Below are 22,195 nucleotides of genomic sequence, written 5' to 3'. Positions count from 1 at the left end.
GGACAGTGGACAGGAGGGGGGGACAGTGGACAGGAGGGGACAGTGGACAGGAGGGAACGGGGGGACAGTGGACAGGAGGGGACGGGGGACAGTGGACAGGAGGGGACGGGGGACAGTGGACAGGAGGGGACGGGGGACAGTGGACAGGAGGGGACGGGGGACAGTGGACAGGAGGGGACGGGGGACAGTGGACAGGAGGGGACGGGACAGTGGACAGGAGGGGACGGGACAGTGGACAGGAGGGGACGGGACAGTGGACAGGGGGGGACAGTGGACAGGAGGGGACGGGGGACAGTGGACAGGAGGGGACAGTGGACAGGAGGGAACGGGGGGACAGTGGACAGGAGGGGACAGTGGACAGGAGGGGATGGGGGACAGTGGACAGGGGGGGACAGTGGACAGGAGGGGACAGTGGACAGGAGGGGACGGTGGACAGGAGGGAACGGGGGGACAGTGGACAGGAGGGGACAGTGGACAGGGGGGGACAGTGGACAGGAGGGGACGGTGGACAGGAGGGGACGGGACAGTGGACAGGAGGGGGGACAGTGGACAGGAGGGGACGGGGGGACAGTGGACAGGGGGGGACAGTGGACAGGAGGGGACGGGGGACAGTGGACAGGAGGGGACGGGGGACAGTGGACAGGAGGGGACGGGGCACAGTGGACAGGAGGGGACAGTGGACAGGAGGGGACAGTGGACAGGAGGGGACAGTGGACTGGAGGGGGGACAGTGGACTGGAGGGGGGACAGTGGACAGGAGGGGAGGGGGGACAGTGGACAGGAGGGGAGGGGGGACAGTGGACAGGAGGTGGGACAGTGGACAGGAGGGGACGGGGGGACAGTGGCCAGGAGGGGACAGTGGACAGGAGGGGACGGGACAGTGGACAGCAGGGGACAGTGGACAGGAGGGGGGAGGGGACAGTGGACAGGAGGGGACGGGACAGTGGACAGGAGGGGACGGGACAGTGGACAGGAGGGGACGGGACAGTGGACAGGAGGGGACGGGACAGTGGACAGGAGGGGACGGGACAGTGGACAGGAGGGGACGGGACAGTGGACAGGAGGGGACGGGACAGTGGACAGGAGGGGACGGGACAGTGGACAGGAGGGGACGGGACAGTGGACAGGAGGGGACGGGACAGTGGACAGGAGGGGACGGGACAGTGGACAGGAGGGGACGGGACAGTGGACAGGAGGGGACGGGGGGACAGTGGACAGGAGGGGACGGGGGACAGTGGACAGGAGGGGACGGGGGACAGTGGACAGGAGGGGACGGGGCACAGTGGACAGGAGGGGACGGGGGACAGTGACAGGAGGGGACAGTGGACAGGAGGGGACAGTGGACAGGAGGGGGGACAGTGGACAGGAGGGGATGGGGGGACAGTGGACAGGAGGGGATGGGGACAGCGGACAGGAGGAGGGGGACGGGACAGCGGACAGGAGGAGGGGGACGGGACAGCGGACAGGAGGAGGGGGACGGGACAGCGGACAGGAGGAGGGGGACGGGACAGCGGACAGGAGGAGGGGAGGGACGGGACAGCGGACAGGAGGAGGGGAGGGACGGGACAGCGGACAGGAGGAGGGGAGGGACGGGACAGCGGACAGGAGGAGGGGAGGGACGGGACAGCGGACAGGAGGAGGGGAGGGACGGGACAGCGGACAGGAGGAGGGGAGGGACGGGACAGCGGACAGGAGGAGGGGAGGGACAGCGGACAGGAGGAGGGGAGGGACAGCGGACAGGAGGAGGGGAGGGACAGCGGACAGGAGGAGGGACGGGACAGCGGACAGGAGGAGGGGAGGGACAGCGGACAGGAGGAGGGGAGGGACAGCGGACAGGAGGAGGGACGGGACAGCGGACAGGAGGAGGGGGACGGGACAGCGGACAGGAGGAGGGGAGGGACGGGACAGCGGACAGGAGGAGGGGGACGGGACAGCGGACAGGAGGAGGAGGGGGACGGGACAGCGGACAGGAGGAGGAGGGGGACGGGACAGCGGACAGCAGGAGGGGGACGGGACAGCGGACAGGAGGAGGGGGACGGGACAGCGAACAGGAGGAGGGGGACGGGACAGCGGACAGGAGGAGGGGGATGGGACAGCGGACAGGAGGAGGGGGACGGGACAGCGGACAGGAGGAGGGGGACGGGACAGCGGACAGGAGGAGGGGGACGGGACAGCGGACAGGAGGAGGGGGACGGGACAGCGGACAGGAGGAGGGGGACGGGACAGCGGACAGGAGGAGGGGGACGGGACAGCGGACAGGAGGAGGGGGACGGGACAGCGGACAGGAGGAGGGGGACGGGACAGTGGACGGGCGGGGGACGGGAGGGGGGGGACAGTGGACGGGAGGGGGGGGGCAGTGGACGGGAGGGGGTGGACAGTGGACGGGAGGGGGTGGACAGTGGACGGGAGGGGGTGGACAGTGGACAGGCGGGGGGGACAGTGGACAGGCGGGGGGGACAGTGGACAGGCGGGGGGGACAGGCGGGGGGGACAGGCGGGGGGGGACAGTGGACAGGCGGGGGGGGACAGTGGATAGGAGGGGGGGACAGTGGACAGGAGGGGGGACAGTGGACAGGAGGGGGGGACAGTGGACAGGAGGGGGGGGGGACAGCGGACAGGAGGAGGGGAGGGACGGGGCAGCGGACAGGAGGAGGGGGTCGGGACAGCGGACAGGAGGAGGGGGACGGGACAGCGGACAGGAGGAGCGGGACGGGACAGCGGACAGGAGGAGGGGGACGGGACAGCGGACAGGAGGAGGGGGACGGGACAGCGGACAGCAGGAGGGGGACGGGACAGCGGACAGGAGGAGGGGGACGGGACAGCGGACAGGAGGAGGGGGACGGGACAGCGGACAGGAGGAGGGGGACGGGACAGCGGACAGGAGGAGGGGGACGGGACAGCGGACAGGAGGAGGGGGACGGGACAGCGGACAGGAGGAGGGGGACGGGACAGCGGACAGGAGGAGGGGGACGGGACAGCGGACAGGAGGAGGGGGACGGGACAGCGGACGGGAGGGGGACGGGACGGGAGGGGGACGGGACAGTGGACGGGAGGGGGTGGACAGTGGACGGGAGGGGGTGGACAGTGGACGGGAGGGGGTGGACAGTGGACAGGCGGGGGGGACAGTGGACAGGCGGGGGGGACAGTGGACAGGCGGGGGGGACAGTGGACAGGCGGGGGGACAGTGGACAGGCGGGGGGGACAGCGGACAGGCGGGGGGGGACAGGCGGGGGGGGACAGTGGACAGGCGGGGGGGGACAGTGGACAGGAGGGGGGGACAGTGGACAGGAGGGGGGGACAGCGGACAGGAGGGGGGGGGACAGCGGACAGGAGGAGGGGAGGGACGGGGCAGCGGACAGGAGGAGGGGGACGGGGCAGCGGACAGGAGGAGGGGGACGGGACAGCGGACAGGAGGAGGGGGACGGGACAGCGGACAGGAGGAGCGGGACGGGACAGCGGACAGGAGGAGGGGGACGGGACAGCGGACAGGAGGAGGGGGACGGGACAGCGGACAGCAGGAGGGGGACGGGACAGCGGACAGGAGGAGGGGGACGGGACAGCGGACAGGAGGAGGGGGACGGGACAGCGGACAGGAGGAGGGGGACGGGACAGCGGACAGGAGGAGGGGGACGGGACAGCGGACAGGAGGAGGAGGGGGACGGGACAGCGGACAGGAGGAGGAGGAGGGGGACGGGACAGCAGACAGGAGGAGGAGGAGGGGGACGGGACAGCGGACAGGAGGAGGAGGAGGGGGACGGGACAGGAGGAGGGGAGGGACGGGACAGCGGACAGGAGGAGGGGAGGGACGGGACAGCGGACAGGAGGAGGGGAGGGACGGGACAGCGGACAGGAGGAGGGGAGGGACGGGACAGCGGACAGGAGGAGGGGAGGGACAGCGGACAGGAGGAGGGGAGGGACAGCGGACAGGGGGAGGGACGGGACAGCGGACAGGAGGAGGGGAGGGACAGCGGACAGGAGGAGGGGGACGGGACAGCGGACAGGAGGAGGGGAGGGACGGGACAGCGGACCGGGTGGAGGGACGGACAGCGGACAGGAGGAGGGGAGGGACAGCGGACAGGAGGAGGGGAGGGACGGGGCAGCGGACAGGAGGAGGGGAGGGACAGCGGACAGGCGGGGGGGACAGTGGACAGGCGGGGGGGACAGTGGACAGGCGGGGGAGGGGACAGTGGACAGGCGGGGGGGGGACAGTGGACAGGAGGGGGGGGACAGTGGACAGGAGGGGGGGGACAGTGGACAGGAGGGGGGGGGACAGTGGACAGGAGGGGGGGGACAGTGGACAGGAGGGGGGGGGACAGTGGACAGGAGGGGGGGACAGTGGACAGGAGGGGGGGACAGTGGACAGGAGGGGGGGGACAGTGGACAGGAGGGGGGGCAGTGGACAGGAGGGGGGGCAGTGGACAGGAGGGGGGGTGGGTTGCTTAAAATTTCCAGGTCCCTCTCCACGCCCCCTGTATGTTTCTCCGCTCCTGCCCCCCCCCCCCCCCTCCCTATGCGTAGCTCCGGTCCCCACCCTACAGTGTCTGACACACACACACACAGTGTCCCCCCCACACACACACACAGTGTCACCCACACACACAGTGTGTCCCCCCCACACACACACACACACACACAGTGTGTCCCCCCCCACACACACACACACACACACAGTGTGTCCCCCCCACACACACACACACAGTGTCCCCCCCACACACACACACAGTGTCCCCCCCACACACACACACAGTGTCACACACACACCTCTCCTTCCGTGCGCCGCCATCTTAGTTACTCCGCGAGGGAGGAAGGGGGTCCTTTCAGGCGCCGCCATCTTAGACGCCGCATGGCAGCTGCAGAGTGCCTGCCCACTGCCTGTCCCCGCGCCGGGGAGGTGAGTGGAGCGCCGGGGAGGTGAGTGGAGCGCCGGGGAGGTGAGTGGAGCACCGGGGAGGTGAGTGGAGCGCCGGGGAGGTGAGTAGAGCGCCGGGGATGTGAGTGGAGTGCCGGGTGAGGTGAGTGGAGCGGCGGGGAGGTGAGTGGAGTGCCGGGGAGGGGGGGAGGTGAGTGGAGGGAGGTGAGTGGAGCGCCGGGGAGGGAGGTGAGTGTGATATGGGGGGGAGAGGACAGAGAGAGGTGTGTGTGTGTGTGTGTGTGTGTGTGTGTGTGTGTGTGTGTGTGTGTGTGTGTGTGTGTGTGTGTGTGTGTGTGTGTGTGTGTGTGTGTGTGTGTGTGTGTGGCCGAGGGGGAAGAGAGTGGCAGTTGGATGACGTCAGACCCACCAATCTGATTGGCCAGAGGCTGAGGACCAAATCAGATTCACCGCAGCTAGTACCAACCATTCGATTTTATATATTAAGATATAAATATAGGATAAAGTATCTGTTGTCTAAATTTAGCATAGGTTGAACATGTCTTTTTTCAACCTTATCCACTACGGTATGTAAGACATAAAATGGAGCAATTGAGGCGAGTTTAGGTGTCTATGTATACTTCTCTCACCTATCTTTACACTATATATTTCTATCTGGTTGGGTTAATATCATTAACTCACTAGTAAGACAGACCAGGATTTCCTTAACTTTACATCTCATAGAAAATTTCAATGATAATTCTGATTTGGAGGCTGTGAAGGTACACATATATAATCATTACAGTAATGAATAGATGAATAGTACAGAATATGTATTAAAATTAATTCACTGTGTTAGCTGCCAGGAAGATACTGTATTGCGGGTTTTTGAGGTCCGCCACCTAAATCATTTTTTTATTTTTTATTATTAATTGAATTTTTATTAAGCATTTTTTCATACAAAATAAGAATTAACAAAACATATAACAGATAAAAAAAAAGGGGGGGGGGAGGGGAAGGTGGGGGAGGGGAAGCATTTGTAAAAATATAGCATTGTACACAACAATTTAGTTACCACATGTATCACTCTGTTCCGAATATTCTAATTTATATATGGGGATAGACCTGCATGGTGAAACCAGGGGGCCCAAATCTCAGAAAATCGCGAGGTAGAACCGTTCAGATAGGCTGAGAGTTTTTCCATATAAACTATATGCCAGATTTTATTGTTTATTTGGTTTAAGGATGGGGGGGCAGGTTGTTTCCAATTTTTGGCAATTGTACACCGTGTAGCATTTAACATTTGGGCTAGTACTCTAGCTTTTTTGGGGGGAATATTGGCTATTGGCTTGTCTAACAATATATATACTGGGTCATGTGGGACAGTGATTTCTAGGATCTTGTGTATTAAGGTGAACACTTCCATCCATGTTTGTTGGATTTTGGGACATGACCAGAATATATGCAGAATATTCCCCACTTTGCCACAACCACGCCAGCATAGTGGGGAGATCCCTGGGAGAAAAGAGTGCAGTCTGGCAGGAGTCATGTACCATCTATATATTAACTTGTAAATATTCTCTTTGATTACAACGCACAATGAATTTTTTTTTTATCGGGGGTTTGATTGCTCTTGATAGAGGATAGACTTTGATATATTCTGGAGATAATGCACTTCGTGTGGGGCTGGTGTAAACACCAATCCTCAAACAGAGTTAAAGCATGTGGTTGGCTTGATTTATAGGCTGATTGGATATAATGTCTAACCTGGAGAAATCTGAAAAGAATCGGAAGAGGGGATATCATGATTCGTTGCAGAGAAGCGAATGGGGGGACTTTCCCTTGAACGAGAATATCTTTGACTCTCGTGAGTCTTTTTTGAACCCAGGTATGGGAGAGCGGGTTTTCTGTGTAAAAAGGAAGAGAGGGTCCGAGAATAGGGGTTGCATGAGGGAAGGGGTACCGGTTAATTGAAACTTGGATTTGAGGGAGTCTCAGATATTACAGGCAAAGGATATCACCGGGTTCTTGAAACTCTCGGGTGGTCTAGACTTTTTGTTGAGCCAGAGAAGATTTTTTATTCTGCATGGGAAGCAAAGCAAATCCTCTCTCGACCCACCTCCTTTCGGTTGGGTTTGAATGCCATTTATTCATTTTAATAGTAGTTATTCTCCCAAATATATATATATATATGGGTTCCAAGTGGCTAATTCCTTGACTATCTGGTCAAAGAAGGTTTTAAAATTTGCGTTGTATAAAGTTGAGTAATTTTTTGTTCGTTGAACCCCTAGATATTTAATATGGTTCGCGTTCCATTTGAAGTCAAAATTTAGTTGTAGTAATTTTACTAATTCTTTGGGGAGATTTAAACTGAGGGCCATGGATTTGGAATGATTAATTTTATAACCTGAAAGTGAGCCAAATTCTGATAGAACCTGAAAAAGGTTAGGGAGGGATGTGAGAGGTTTTGAAAGAGTCAATAGTATATGGTCAGTAAAAAGAGCTATTTTGAATTCTTCCTGACCAACAGAAATACCCGCAATATTGGGGTTCATCCTTATCTGGCATGCTAATGGCTCTACGGCTAAGGCAAACAGCAAAGGTGAGAGCGGACACCCCTGCCTAGTTCCATTTAATATTGGGAAGGGGTCAGATAAAGAGCTGTTTGTCCTCACAGTGGCCGTTGGTGTGGAGTATAGAGTGTTTATACTATTTAAAATTTTGGCTGTGAATCCCATCTGCGAAAGCGTAGCTGACATAAACTGCCAATCTAATCGATCGAACGCTTTTTCTGCGTCTATAGAGAGTAATAGAGATGGGCACTTTGTAAGGTTTGCTACGTGTATTAGATTCACTGTCCTCCTTGTGTTGTCAAGGGCTTGTCTGCCCAGGACAAACCCCACCTGGTCCGGATGAACCAATTTAGGGAGGATACTATTTAATCTGTTGGCCAGGATCTTTGCGTATAGTTTTAGGTCTGTATTTAACAGCGAAATAGGTCTGTAGCTAGAACACAACAGAGGATCTTTCCCCTCTTTAGGGATTACCACTATGGTAGCTTGGAGCATATCTCTAGGAGGGGGAAGGCCTAGTTGCATCTCATTCAATACTTTGGTAAGAAATGGGAGGAGAGTTGTGGAATATTTCTTGTAGTAAAGATTAGAAAATCCATCCGGACCAGGGGCCTTCCCAATTTTCAGGGATTTTATTGCTTCCATAATTTCCAGGGGCTCTATAATTTTTTCAAGGTTTGTGATGTCATTTGGGTCTAGTGTGGGGAGTTGGCATTTTGCTAGGTAATTCTGGATCTTTATTGCTCTTTTCTCTTTAGCCGAGTCTCCCACTGGGCCTGGTAGATTGTAAAGGGATATGTAGTAGTCCCTAAATGCATCACTTATAATTTTGGGGTTGTGGGATACTGAGCCATTTTTAGTGTGGATGTTATGAATTTTAGCCTTAGCTTGTTTTTGCTTTAACTTGCGTGCCAGCATTCTATCTGCTTTGTTACTTTTTTCATAGTATTTCTGTTGAGTCCATCTTATAGCTCTTTCTGCGTTTGACACTAACAAAAGTTTTAGTTCGCCCCTCACTGAGATTATTTGCCTGTAATTTTTCCGGGAGGGGTTTGACTTGTGAATAAGTTCTAATTCTGATAGTTTTTGTGTTAGTGTTTCAATTTGTTTTGTTTTTTCTTTTTTTTTCTGAGAAGCCAGGGCAATCAGTTTGCCTCTTATCACTGATTTGTGGGCCTCCCAGAGGGTTAAAGAGGAAACCTCTGGGGTGTTGTTTATTTCAAAGTATTGGGCAAGTTCATTTTCTATTAGTTGGAAATTTTGTGGGTTCAGTAGTAGGGATTCGTGCAAGGACCACAACCTTGTTTTATTTTTGGGGGTGAGGCCGGCTAATTTGGTTATGAGCGTAGAATGGTCTGACCAAGCAGAGCGGGCAATTACTGCTGAGGAAATATTACCGCTAATTTGTTGGTCTATTAGGATATAGTCAATTCGAGAATGTTGTTATGGGGGTGAGAGAAAAAGGAGAAATCCTTTACATTGCTATTAACTAATCTCCAGGAGTCTACCAACAATAGATCTTTGGTCATAGATACAAGTCCCCGAGTAGAGGCAACTATTTTTTGTGGCTGGGGGACTGAGAGATTTATCTAGATTTGGGTCCATAATTGCATTTAGATCTCCTGCTAATATTAGAAGGCCTTTCTGGACAGAGAGAATTACATTTGTTAGTTCCTGGAAAAAGGATTCTTGATTTTCATTAGGGGCATAAGTGTTGACTATTGTTATATCAGTGGAGTCCAGTGACCCTGTGATAATTAGAATTCTCCCAGCGAGATCACTTTTAATTTGATCTACTTTGAAGTTTAGGTTTTTATGGAAAAGTGTAGCTACGCCATTTTTTTTCGTGGGAGCTGATGAGTGGTAGACTAGGGGGTAGTCATTGCTGAACAGCAGTGACTGATCCTCTTTTTTCAAATGAGTTTCTTGTAGCAAGATTATATCTCCTGACAGTCTTTTGGCTTCCGAGAGGGCAATACGTCTCTTTCGGGGGGTGTTTAAGCCCTTGGTGTTTTGGGATATTATATTAATCGGCATGGTGGTGGTTCAGGGTTCTGTAATACAAATGAACAGAGTGATAACTTACATATAGTTGAAGCGTCAGTACATCCGTCTTTGGAAACGATCTGATATGAGAACATATACAACGAGAGATATACATATTATTCCAAAAAAGTGGTAAATGCTTACAAAACTTGGAGGGGAAGGGTAGAGGGGGGAGGGAGGGGTAAACCGAGGACCTCGGCTTCCAAACATTGTTTGGGGGGACCAGCCATAGTAGGACCCGTGGTGCGAGTCTCTCGCACTCGCAGGTTAAGTGAACATGGTGGGGGCGGGCAGTGGCCCAGCGGCTCAGCGCCGCAGTGCTCCTTTGTCCAGGAGCCGAACTTTCGAAAAGGGAAAACAAAATCACCCAATGAGTACGGGGTGGGTTGTGTGTGTGATCTTACACATCAGGGAAAAAAAGCAAGAATGGGGGGCATTGAACGTTATACCTGTTTACATCAACATATCCTCTCTCAATTTTAGAAGCATTAAGTAGGGTTGACTGGCAGCTATAGTTTGGCAGGCTCTGCATTCATAGTCTACAGGGGGAGAGGGATAAATAACATGGAAGAAGTTACCTAAAACGTAATCTATAATATTTTAGCCGGTAATAAAGAATTGGTAGCTGAACTTTGGGAGACCAATTCTATTGTAGGCAACATATAGACTTATATTGCAAATACACTTTTATCTAGAAAACAGTTCCAAACAAACATTGTATATCAGTCCCTTTTAAGTGTTCGGGTTAGCTCAAACTGATCATCAAACTTTGAATGTCTCGAACTTGTGGGTAACTTGGGAGAACAGTTTCTCAATGAGCAAGGGAATAGCCTGGATTTTGGGATTTGTACGTTTTAGAAGCTTAAAAACTAAACTCGGCAACTTCTTGATGTACAGGTTGTCGTAGTCATTGTGGCTTGATGGAGTTGGTCGATGTGTTCCAGGTACCGCGACTGTTGGTTAGTTTTTAGGTGGGTTACTTTAGTGGGCCACGTCTCGCTTAGTGCCTTAAGTCCAGACCACGTTTTGGCTTGTATGCCATCTTAAATGGGTATTAAGTAAGTTTCCAGCTCTAGATCTTCAAGTGGGTTGGGTCTTTGCTCGCTTAGAGGTTGGTGTTTTCACCCATGCCTGGCGTTGTGCCTTAGGTGACTGAAGAGACCTTTGAGAGGCCTCCGGATCCTCTGGTTCGAGTAGGCCCAATGATCGTAGTTTTTCCTCACCTTCTTCTGGTGAGAGTAGAATGTACATCGTCTCTTGATAGGTGAACAGTATTTTGCACGGGATTTTATTGTTCCGCAGTGAGTTGGTGATCTGCGCGAACATTCTCCGCTTATTCAGCGTGATTTGAGCCAAGTCCGGAAAGATGAGGAGTGGAACATTATCCTGCTCTATCTTTGGGGTGGTTCTAGCGGCTCTCAATATTTCTTCTTTAATACGGAAGTAGTGTAGGCGTGTGATCACGTCTCGTGGCTTTGCTGGATCTAGGCCTTTCGGTCTAGGAAGCCTATGGGCTCTGTCCAACTGAAGTTTTTCATCCGATGTTTCGAGTAACGGGGACATGAAAAGCAGAGTGAGATATGCGTCCAATTGGGCGTTGTCCACTTCTTCCGGGATACCTCTAATCCGCAGGTTATTGCGTCTGGACCGGTTCTCCGTGTCTTCCAGTTTTTCGAAGATAGTTTTGACTTGGGTTTTTAATTCCTCGATTTCTTGTGCTTGGGTCTCTTGTGCAAGGGCGGTGTTATCCACCCTCTCCTCCAAGTCCACAATGCGGTCTCCTCTAGACGCAATCTCCTCTCTGACGCTGCGGCGGAAACTCTGCATCTCGGAGTGGAAAGAGCTTTTTATTTCTTGTACAAACACCATCATTTCTTTGCGGGTAAGTGGAGCGCCCGTCTGTTCTCCAGAGTCTGTTTCTGAATCTGCGTCTCCGCCTGCGGTGGACGCTTCTTGGTCTTTGGAACTTTGTTTTTTGAAGAAGAGGGACGCCTCGCGTTGGACCGCTGTTTTTTTTTTGTTTAGTGGGCGGCATATTTGTTGTTTGTCCGTTAATTTTTGCTGAGAGTAGAGCTGGGTATGTTGGAGTGATGTAAAACAGAAGTATTTCAAATTGAGATGAGCCCTCTCATTCTTAAAATGTCCTGGTCACACACACATTGTTTACATTTCTTTATTTGCTTTTAATTGAGCCTTTATTTCTTGATGATTTGGTCCCTTCCTTCTCATCTGGGCCAAGCCTGCACTGGGCTCAGTGGTCACTTTAAAAGGAGGTAGTGGGGCTCAAGAGTAGGGTTTATTTGAAGGGGAGGGGGAAGGGATTATCTTTATTTGCACTTCCCCCCCCTCCTTTTTTTTTCTTTCTCCCAGATCTTTATTGGCAGCCTGTGTCTATTTCCCTTCAACACTGCTGAAGAGAGCAAATAGGGTGGACCAAGATGGCCACCAGTCTCTTCCCAGCAAGGCCTCCTTGACTGGCAGCCTCCTTCCCAAGGGATGTGTCTCCCCGTCTGTGAGTCCTTCTCAGCACCTCACACACCGGCCGGCGCCATCTTGGGACACCGACTCTGTGCGGGCGCGCTGTCTCTTTCGGGAGAGGGGCGGGTGATCATCGCTCCCCTGTGGAGTGCCTCGGCACTGCCTTGCTGTGCGGGGTTCCCCCTTACCTCCGTCCACCCCGAGGGTTACAGGGTTCTGTAATTATCCCAGCCACGTGGTCCCGGCGGCCATCTTGGAACTCCTGGGAGGTGAAGAGGGGGCCCATGTACGGGTGCGCCTCGCCTGTTTTCCCCTATAACCGTGGCCAGCGTCGCTCCAACACCTCTCCCTCTGTGTCCTGGGACTGCAGTTGATTTTATTTGAAAGTTTTCCCCGAGTTTTAGGGGTTCTGGGTCAGTTTTGCAGGGGGTTGCCTGCGAAGCTAATCAATCTGCAGCTGGCTCGCTGAGCCTCCTGGCCACGCCCCCCGTCATTGTTTTTTTTGTATATCCAGCGGCCACAATTTTAAAGCCATGGGTATAGAGTAAACAGAACATTTTGTTAATTAAGTAGTGATCAAGTAAATTCTGCAAAGTATTTTTTATTCATAATTTGCTTTACAGATTGAAAACATTTGAGTTCTGTCTTTTTTGTTTACTTTTGTTAGAGAACTGCCTAAACGAGGAGCAGAAGTGGAGCGCTGATATGTCCAGAAGCTCGTTCACTTCCTGCACCCCTGAAGTGCCAAAAACCAATGATTCCTACCACATCTTGGGCATGTGCAAGGAACCAGTGCCACATGATGATGAATTTACAGGCCTTGTACAACTCACAGCACAGACTGACTCCAAGTATGGGACAAGCAAAAGATACCAGAGAGATTCTAGAAGGAGCTGCAGTGCTCAGCTTTTTGTGTGTAAGTGTGGGGAAAACTTCTCACTTAATAGGTACTTGATTACACACCTTTGTGTCCACACTAGCAAGCAACCCTTTACCTGTAACGACTGTGGAAAACATTTTTCACTGAAGGGGAAACTCCTATCACACCAGAGGATTCACACAGGGGGGAAACCTTACACATGTTCAGAGTGTGGGAAAAGCTTTGTACAGAAGGGCTATCTCGTCACACACCAGAGGATTCACACAGGGGGGAAACCTTACACATGTTCAGAGTGTGGGAAAAGCTTTTTACAGAAGGGCCATCTCGTCACACACCAGAGGATTCACACAGGGGGGAAACCTTACACATGTTCAGAGTGTGGGAAAAGCTTTTTACAGAAGGGCCATTTCGTCACACACCAGAGGATTCACACAGGGGAGAAACCTTACACATGTACAGATTGTGAGAAACAATTCAGTGATAAGAGCAGCCTCCTCAGACACCAGAGGATTCACACAGGGGAGAAACTGAACACATGTACAGAGTGTGAAAAACAATTCCGTGATAAGAATGGCCTCCTCAGACACCAGATGATTCATACAGGGGTGAAACCTTACACATGTACAGAGTGTGAGAAACAATTCGGTGATGAGAAAAGCCTCCTCACACACCAGATGATTCATACAGGGGTGAAACCTTACACATGTACAGAGTGTGAGAAACAATTCCGTGATGAGAAAAGCCTCCTCACACACCAGATGATTCATACAGGGGTGAAACCTTACACATGTACAGAGTGTACAAAAAGGTTTTCAAAGAAGGACCATCTACTCAGACACCAGAGGATTCACACAGGGGAGAAACCTTACACATGTTCAGAGTGTGGAAAAAGCTTTTCACAGAAGGACAGTCTCGTCAAACACCAGAGGATTCACTCAGGGGAGAAACCTTACACGTGTACAGAGTGTGAAAAACAATTCAGTGATGAGAGCAACCTCCTCAGACACCAGATTATTCATACAGGGAAGAAACCTTACACATGTACAGAGTGTGAGAAACAATTCAGTGATAAGACAACCCTCCTCAGACACCAGATTATTCATACAGGGAAGAAACCTTACACATGTACAGAGTGTGGGAAACAATTCAGTGATAAGAGAACCCTCCTCAGACACCAGGTTATTCATACAGGGAAGAAACCTTAACACATGTACAGAGTGTGGGAAAAGCTTTTCACGGAAGGACAGTCTCGTAGTACACCAGAGGTTAAGAAATGCCTCCTCACACACCAGATGATTTATACAGGGGAGAAACCTTACACATGTACAGAGTGTGCAAAAAGGTTTTCAGAGAAGGACCATCTACTCAAACACCAGAGGATTCACACAGGGGCGAAACCTTACACATGTACAGAGTGTGATAAAGAATTCAGTGATAAGAGCAGCCTCTCCATGCACCAGAGGATTCATACAGGAGAAAAACCTTTCAGATGTACGGAGTACGGGGAAACCTTTTCACGGAAGGACTATCTCCTCAAACACCAGATGATTGAACACGTGAATAATGTCTCCTCTGTGTGAGTGTGAGAAGCAATTCATTGGTAAGAATGCCCTCTCCCATATTTGTTACATATGCCTTCTCACGAGGTCCCAAGGGCCATAAAAGACAACCCATTACTATTCAGCACATATAAAGCATGGTATAGAGCCAGGAAAACACTATCTTTACAAAGGAACAAGTCGCTATTTCTACCGTTCACTAAGAACTTGCAGTTTCAGGAAGGGAAGGCGAATTACCCTTTTGAGGCCTGGGAAAAGAAGGGAATCCTTGGAATAGGGCAGCTCCTGCATAAACTAAAACACAATTTACTCATTCCAGGAACTGAAAGATAAATACGCACTACCTAACACACAATTCTTTGCATACCTACAGGCCAGGCATTATGCATTGACATCACTAAACAACTTACCAACAGCAGATTTAGACAATCAACTTGACGCTCTCTTCCAAAGGGCAAAATATGGGAAAATCTCAATATCACATTTTTATCAGTGTCTGAAGAAAACATTACGTTTTGATGGCAACACACCGGGAATGGGACCTTGGTTAACAGACTGCCCAAATCTAAATATGGAGACTATCATGAGACAGTTTGGGAAATCGTTGAAAATCACCCCATCCACAATATACCAAGAAATGCACTACAACATTTTACATAGAACATATACTACACCCAAATTCAGATACAAAGCAAAATTATCTCTGGACAGTAAATGTACAAAGTGTGCAGCCCCACAGGCAGATCTTATGCACTGCCTTTGGAGCTGCCCAGTGGTCCAAGAGTTCTGGTCACGAATAGACGAGTACTGCAAAGATTCCCTGAATACAATAATCCATATAGATCCCGAATATGCGATTTTTAATATCATAAACCTAAACGCTGAAGTGGCAGCAGGGGAACAAACTGATAACAGCAAACAAACAAATTATAGCTATGGCCGCAAGGAAAACAATCTTGCAACAATGGATACATAACACTCCCCCATCTCTGCAGCTGTAGAGGGAAAAAATGTTTAGTATATTCACATTAGACTGGGTAGAAGCCACGACGGACAAAGAAAAAAAAGCGGAACGATTCTTCCAAATCTGGGAAAGCTTCATTGCCGCACAGTCAGACGAGACAAAGACAAAAATCAAAGAAAACTTTAAACACACAACATGGTACGCTACACGCACACTAACCAGGAATCCCCCAATAAGATTCTGAACACTACACCATCAATAATAAATAAAAAAACAGATCAGGGAGGGGGGGGGGGTTAGAAAAGTACCCAATAGGACTATGGACGATACCATAAGACTAGTGAAAAAAATACCTCAGGATATCAGTGTATGGGTCGAACAGGAGTGGCGAAAAGAGTACAAACATACTGAAGGAGGGAAGAGCCCTTATATAAAATTACTTGGTTAGTCTGTCAGAGGTTCAAAACAGACGAAGCAAAAGCTGGGGAATACTATCAAGAGGGAATAAGTTGAAGGTAAAATGATATAACGGATTGACATAGTACAAGTAAATGTTTACAAGTTGAGTTGAAGGTTCAAGTGTTACTATAGTAAAAATAAAAAGGAAATAATGCAAAACAAATATTGTATGGAACATAAAGAGATACCTGTATAAGAATCTGCCACATGCATGTTAAAAATATACTGTACGTACAAGTCTGCAGAATTTCCAATAAAAATATTTATAAAAAAAAGAAGAAGAATGCCCTCTCCAGACACCACATGATTCACACAGCGGTGAAACCTCTCAGATGTACAGTGTGCGTGAAAATTAGTTTATTAGCAAAGGCTTTTTTTTTTAATGTATTTTATTTTGTGGTTCTTTTTCATTTTTAGGTTGCCCATCGATATGGAATTCTGGACTAAAAGGGTCTTTTTGTTGATAGAGGGGGCTAGAGGTGCTTGTAATGTAATAACTACATGTGGTGAATGGGTTAAATGTGTATGTATGTATGTCCAGATGACTAATGGTTCTGCTCTCATTTAAAAAAAACGGTCACTAGACAGTTTTACAATAAACAACAGGGTTGGTCATTCTTCCAGAGTGTGTGATAGACTGTACAGGCATACCCCGGTTTAAGTACACTCACTTTAAGTACATCTCGCTCAATAGGCAAACGGCAGCTCACACATGCGCCAGTCAGCACGTCCTGAACAGCAATACCGGCTCCCTACCTGTACCGAAGGTGTGCGCAAGCGGGGAGACTGTAGAGCCTGTTACAAATGCCTTATTTCCATCAGTTATGCACGTATATGACGTTTGCAGTACAGTACATGCATCGATAAGTGGGGAAAAGGTAGTGCTTCACTTTAAGTACATTTACGCTTTACATACATGCTCCGGTCCCATTGCGTACGCTAATGTGGGGTATGCCTGTATTCTGTTGTGGTCTGTTTTTACAAGATAAAAACAGATATAGAATTGTTGAGAAAAAGACAAGTCAGCCTTTTAATATAGAATTGCTAAGGAATGACAAGTCAGTTTTTGTAATCTGCTTGTTAATGTAACAAGTGATGTATATCAAACTGTATAAAAACTGAACAAAGAGTGCCTTTCTTCAGAATCAGCCTAAAGTCTTGCATGACACATTGATTCTCCCTGCATATATTTGTATTATAAGTATCAATAAACTTACTCTTTCAAAGAACCTGGACTCCAGTTATCGATAATCAGCCTGCATCTGAGGTTCCATAACAGCATTCATTGCCATTTTGGAAATCCATGCCCGAATTGTAGGTATGGTTTACCATTGTAACAATGAGTGGAGGGGGTGTGGGTAGTTGACATGGGGAGGGTGGTTAGTCCTCTCGGGTACGTAGCAGGAGGGGGGGTTGACCCCTTAATTAACACAGCGGTTAATAAGCACTAAGGTAATTAAGGGGTTACAGGTCAGTAATTTTATTTTACTGTCGGTGCCCATTAAAGAGGAGCAGGACGAGGATGGCCTTCATCCTTGAACCAACAAACGGTAAGCATCCTTGAACCAACAAACGGTAAGCTATTCAGATCACACTATGATCCCAAGCTTGTTAGCCTGCATAGTTTAACCCCCCACCCCTTTACAACTTCTTTCACTGCAGCCTCTCCCAAAACTGAATGCATAAAACACTTAAACCCTGATTTGACCCTAGCATTGCAATGCAGCAAAACACTTGACAAGGTACAGGCTCACCCCTGCTGTTTAGTCTGCACACACTCACTCTGCTCACAACAGCTCCTTGCAGCACTGCCTACCTCTGGCATCATGAACCTCCTATGTCTTTTAACTTTTTTCTCTCTCCTGGCCTCATGGAGATGTTACTCCCTCTATCCACTACAAACTCCTCCATCCTGGCACACACCCAACATCACCATACACCCTGGACTACTCAGAAGCCTTGCACTATCTACTGAATGTTGGTGGAGAACACTAAAAACCAGCACACCAACCACTGCTCACTCAAATGGCAAACACCACAAATTTACAACTTGCAAACAACTAACCAAATTTCTACTCATACTATTACTCTCTCTAGCAGGTGATGTTGAAACTAACCCAGGTCCTCCCATTTCAGCTCTGTCCCATGCCCCTGAGAATTCCACCTTTAAATTCCAAAAAGGGCTATCTGTCGCCCATATAAACATCCGGAGCCTGCAGCCCAAACTGGATGAACTAAGGGCATGGTGCCTTATGCATAAACCCAAAGCCATCGTTCTTACAGAAACATGGCTATCCCCTAAAACCCCTGTTGCAAATTTCGCCATTCAGGGATACTCCATTTTTAGGAGAGATAGGTCAAAGAGAGGAGGAGGGGTGTTATTTTATATTGCAGACACCTTACAATTTACACTGTTAAATTGCCCACCAAGTCCACCCTCTTTTGAAACTCTAGTTGGCAAAATCTGCCTCCCCTTTTCTAAGCCCATCTTGCTTGCTGGCATCTACTGCCCCCCTATAGCCCCTCTACAATCCTTGACTGATATCACCCAATTTCTTGCCTCCATTTCCTCTCTGAATGAGAAGAGTGAGCTGCTAGTTCTTGGGGATTTCAATTGGCTTGACCCTAAAAACCACAAAATCCAGATACAACTCAAGTCACTTAACCTATCACAACTCATTTCCCAACCCACACGGATAAACCTGAAATCGCATAACCATTCCTTGCTAGACTGGATTCTCTCCTAAAACCCCAGCAGAATCCAATCCTCTGGCATCCTTCCTGATATTTTCAGTGACCATGCAATAGTGTACTGTTTAAGGAAAATTAAACCACCTCATTCAAGCCCTAAAGTTCTCCTCACTAGAACATTTAAAAACTTTAACACACAACAGTTTCTGGATGACCTTACCAACTGCCCATGGCACAGAATCGATTTAATTCCCGACCCTGATTCTGCGCTCGACTATTTCCAATCCGAGTTCTTAAAACTCTGCGATACCCATGCTCCACTACGCAAAATAAGGGTACGGGGGGCCCACCTTCCATGGGTTACACCTGACCTTATAGCACTCTACCAGTTCAGGGATGCCTTGTGGAAAAGCTACAAAGTAACTGGCACTACCAAGGATCTCAATCACTACAGATGCATGCGGAACATGTGCACAAGGCAAACAAGGCATGCAAAAGCACAATATTACTCTGACAATCTCCACCAAAATACATCAAACCCAGCTAACTTCTGGAAGGTTATCAACAATATATTCCAGCCTCCTAACCATCAACAACCAAGTAATATCACTAAGGGGGATATTACTCTGACAAACCCCACTGACATTGCAAATGCATTCAATGATTACTTTGTGGGGTGTGCCACTAACTTATTAGCGAAACGCAGCACAAACCCCAAACATGAATCTCATGAATCTCATCCTGGGAGTATCCCTACAGTCCCACCCCCTCCCAACACTGCCCACAATTTAGCCCAGTATCTGAAGAGGAGATTACACAAGCGCTCCTCAAACTAAAACTAAGCAGCCAATGTGGACCCAACTTACTACAATCTAGGTTCCTACGACTTGGTGCCCCAGCCATTGCCAAACCAATTGCGTCCATAGTCAACTTTATCCTGTCTGCAGGCCATATCCTTAAGACCTGGAAAACTGCCAGAGTTGTCCCAATCTTCAAAAGTGGGGACAAAAACACTGTCTCAAACTAAAGGCCAATCTCACTTCTCCCAATTCTATCCAAAGTTATGGAAAAATGTGTCCACACCCAATTAAGCGATTTCTACACCAAGACAAATTTCCCAAGCCAATTCCAGTCTGGGTTTCGTCCCAAACACTCCACCGTAACTACCCTGCTAAAAGTTTGCAATGAAATCCAGTGTGGAATGGAACGGGGACAACTCACTGGTGCAGTATTCCTAGATTTTGCAAAGGCTTTTGACACAGTTGATCATGTTATCCTGCTTAACAAACTCCAGAGCTCTGGAATAGGGAAACATGCTTTAAACTGGTTTCAGTCCTACCTATCAGGAAGATCCCAACATGTGTCCATCTCAGGCTCTAACTCCAACCCCCTGGATATCACCTGTGGTGTCCCGCAAGGCTCTGTTCTGGGGCCCCTACTCTTCTCAGTGTTCATTAATGATCTTCCCACAGCTTGTAAGGAAGCTTCAATACACATGTATGCAGATGACACAATCCTATATGCACACAGCCATAGCCTTTCTGACCTTCAACACATACATCAGTCTGACTTTTTGAGACTCGAAAACTGGATTTCCCAAAACAAACTGTTTTTAAACACTGACAATACTGTAACAATGGTATTTGGGACCAAGACTAAATTTGTAAAGCTTCCAGTGACTGAGCTACTGATTAGAACCAACGCTAACACCACCCTAACACCTGTCACTAGTTTTAAATACCTGGGCTTATGGTTTGACTCCCACTTAACATTCGGGATGCACATTGATACCCTGACAACCAAGACCTATGCCAAACTAGGGGTACTTTACAGGAACAAATCCTCCCTAAATCTCCTGGTCAGAAAGCGTATTGCACAGCAGATGCTAATGCCAATTATTGACTATGGAGACATAGTATATGGCTCGGCACCTCAAACCCACCTTAGCAAACTTGACACCCTCTACAATTCAATTTGTCGTTTTGTTCTCCAATGCAACTACAACACACATCATTGCGAAATGCTCAAAGAACTAGATTGGTCATCACTAGAGTCTAGGCGCAAAGTTCACCTTTCCTGTCTCGCCCTCAAATACTTTCTGGGCAAGCTACCCAGCTACCTGAACAAGCTCCTCGCCCCTACCACATGCAGCACCTATCACCTGAGATCAGACTCCAAAAGACTATTCATGGTCCCAAGGCTCAACAAAGTATCCGGACGTTCCTCCTTCTCCTTCCGTGCACCCCAAAACTGGAACAACCTACCAGAGACCCTCACATCCACCACCAGTTTAAGTTCTTTCAAATCTAAGGCTGTCTCACATTTTAACCTGGTCTGTAACTGTTTCATACGCTCATCTTATAATATATTATTGAAAGCACTGTATGCCTGCATGTCCGGTGTCCCTAGCGGCAATCTCATTGGTCCCTTGGCCCGCCCGCCCCCGCACACCTCTCATTGGCCTCACACACTCACACCACCCCCTTGGCCCGCCCCCCACACCTCTCATTGGCCTGAGGTGGAGTGACGGGCCAAAAGTCCAAAAAAAAACACACACACACACACACCTCTCTGTCTTCTCCCCCCCCCCATCACACTCACCTCCCCCCCTCCCCGGTGCTCCACTCACCTCCACTCACCTCCCTCCCGCTCCACTCCACTCACCTCCCTCCCGCTCCACTCACCTCCCTCCCAGGCGGGGGGACACGCGCCCACCTAAGAGGCGCCCGGAAGCCGCTCCACTCACCTCCCTCCCGCTCCACTCACCTCCCGCTCCACTCACCTCCCTCCCACTCCATTCCCTCCCGCTTCACTCACCTCCCGCTCCACTCACCCACTCCATTCCCTCCCGGCTCCACTCCCTCCCCGGCGGGGGCACACGCGGCCACCTAAGAGGTGCCCGGAAGCCGCTCCACTCCCTCCCGCTCCACTCCCTCCCTGGCGGGGGGACACGCGGCACCTAAGATGCACCCAGAAGCCGCTCCACTCCCTCCCGCTCCACTCCCGCACTCACCTCCCTCCCGCTCCACTCCCTCCCCGGCGGGGGAACACGCGGCACCTAAGACGCGCCCGGAAGCCGCTCCACTCCCTCCCACACTCACCTCCCTCCCGCACTCACCTCCCTCCCCGGCGGGGGGACACGCAGCACCTAAGATGGCGGCGCCCCGAAGGAGAGGTGACGTGTGTGTGTGTGTGTGTCACTGTGTGTGTGTCACTGTGTGTGTGTGTCTCACTGGGTGTGTGTTTGTGTGTGTCACTTTGTGTGTGTGTCTCACTGTGTGTGTGACACTGTGTGTGTGTCTCTCACTGTGTGTGTGTCTCTCACTGTGTGTGTGTCACTGTGTGTGTGTGTCACTGTGTATCTGTGTCACATGGGGGGGCAGGAGGGGAGAGAGAGGGGGGAGCATAGAAACATACAGGGGGAGAGGAGAGACCCGGAAATTTTAACCAACCCACCCCCCTCCTGTCCACTCTCCCCCCCCCCTCCTCCTCCCATCCGCGCTCTCCCCCCCCCCTCTTCCCGTCCGCTCTCCCCCCCTCCTCCCGTCCGCTCTCCCCCCCTCCTCCCGTCCGCTCTCCCCCCCTCCTCCCGTCCGCTCTCCCCCCCCTCCTCCCGTCTGCTCTCCCCCCCTCCTCCTCCCATCCGCTCTCTCCCCCCCCTCCTCCTCCCGTCCGCTCTCTCCCCCCCCTCCTCCTCC

The 22,195-nt window shown here is 50.7% G+C and overlaps 1 protein-coding gene across 5 annotated transcripts in view; it reads left to right on the top strand.

The window, feature by feature from the left end:
- The window catches only part of LOC142472492 (uncharacterized), a 105,231-nt gene extending 91,202 nt beyond the window's left edge, over positions 1–14,029 (top strand). For all 5 annotated transcript variants that reach the window (XM_075579548.1, XM_075579546.1, XM_075579549.1 and 2 more), the window contains exon 3: positions 12,612–14,029. In XM_075579548.1, the coding sequence (XP_075435663.1) occupies positions 12,612–14,029 (1,418 nt within the window). The remainder of the gene's footprint in view (positions 1–12,611) is intronic.
- Positions 14,030–22,195: the final 8,166 nt, after the last annotated feature.

Source organism: Ascaphus truei, chromosome 22 (assembly GCF_040206685.1).
Source record: "Ascaphus truei isolate aAscTru1 chromosome 22, aAscTru1.hap1, whole genome shotgun sequence".
NCBI lineage: Eukaryota > Metazoa > Chordata > Amphibia > Anura > Ascaphidae > Ascaphus > Ascaphus truei.
Note: the sequence above shows the minus strand (reverse complement) of the source record. Positions and strands in the feature narration are given on the sequence as shown.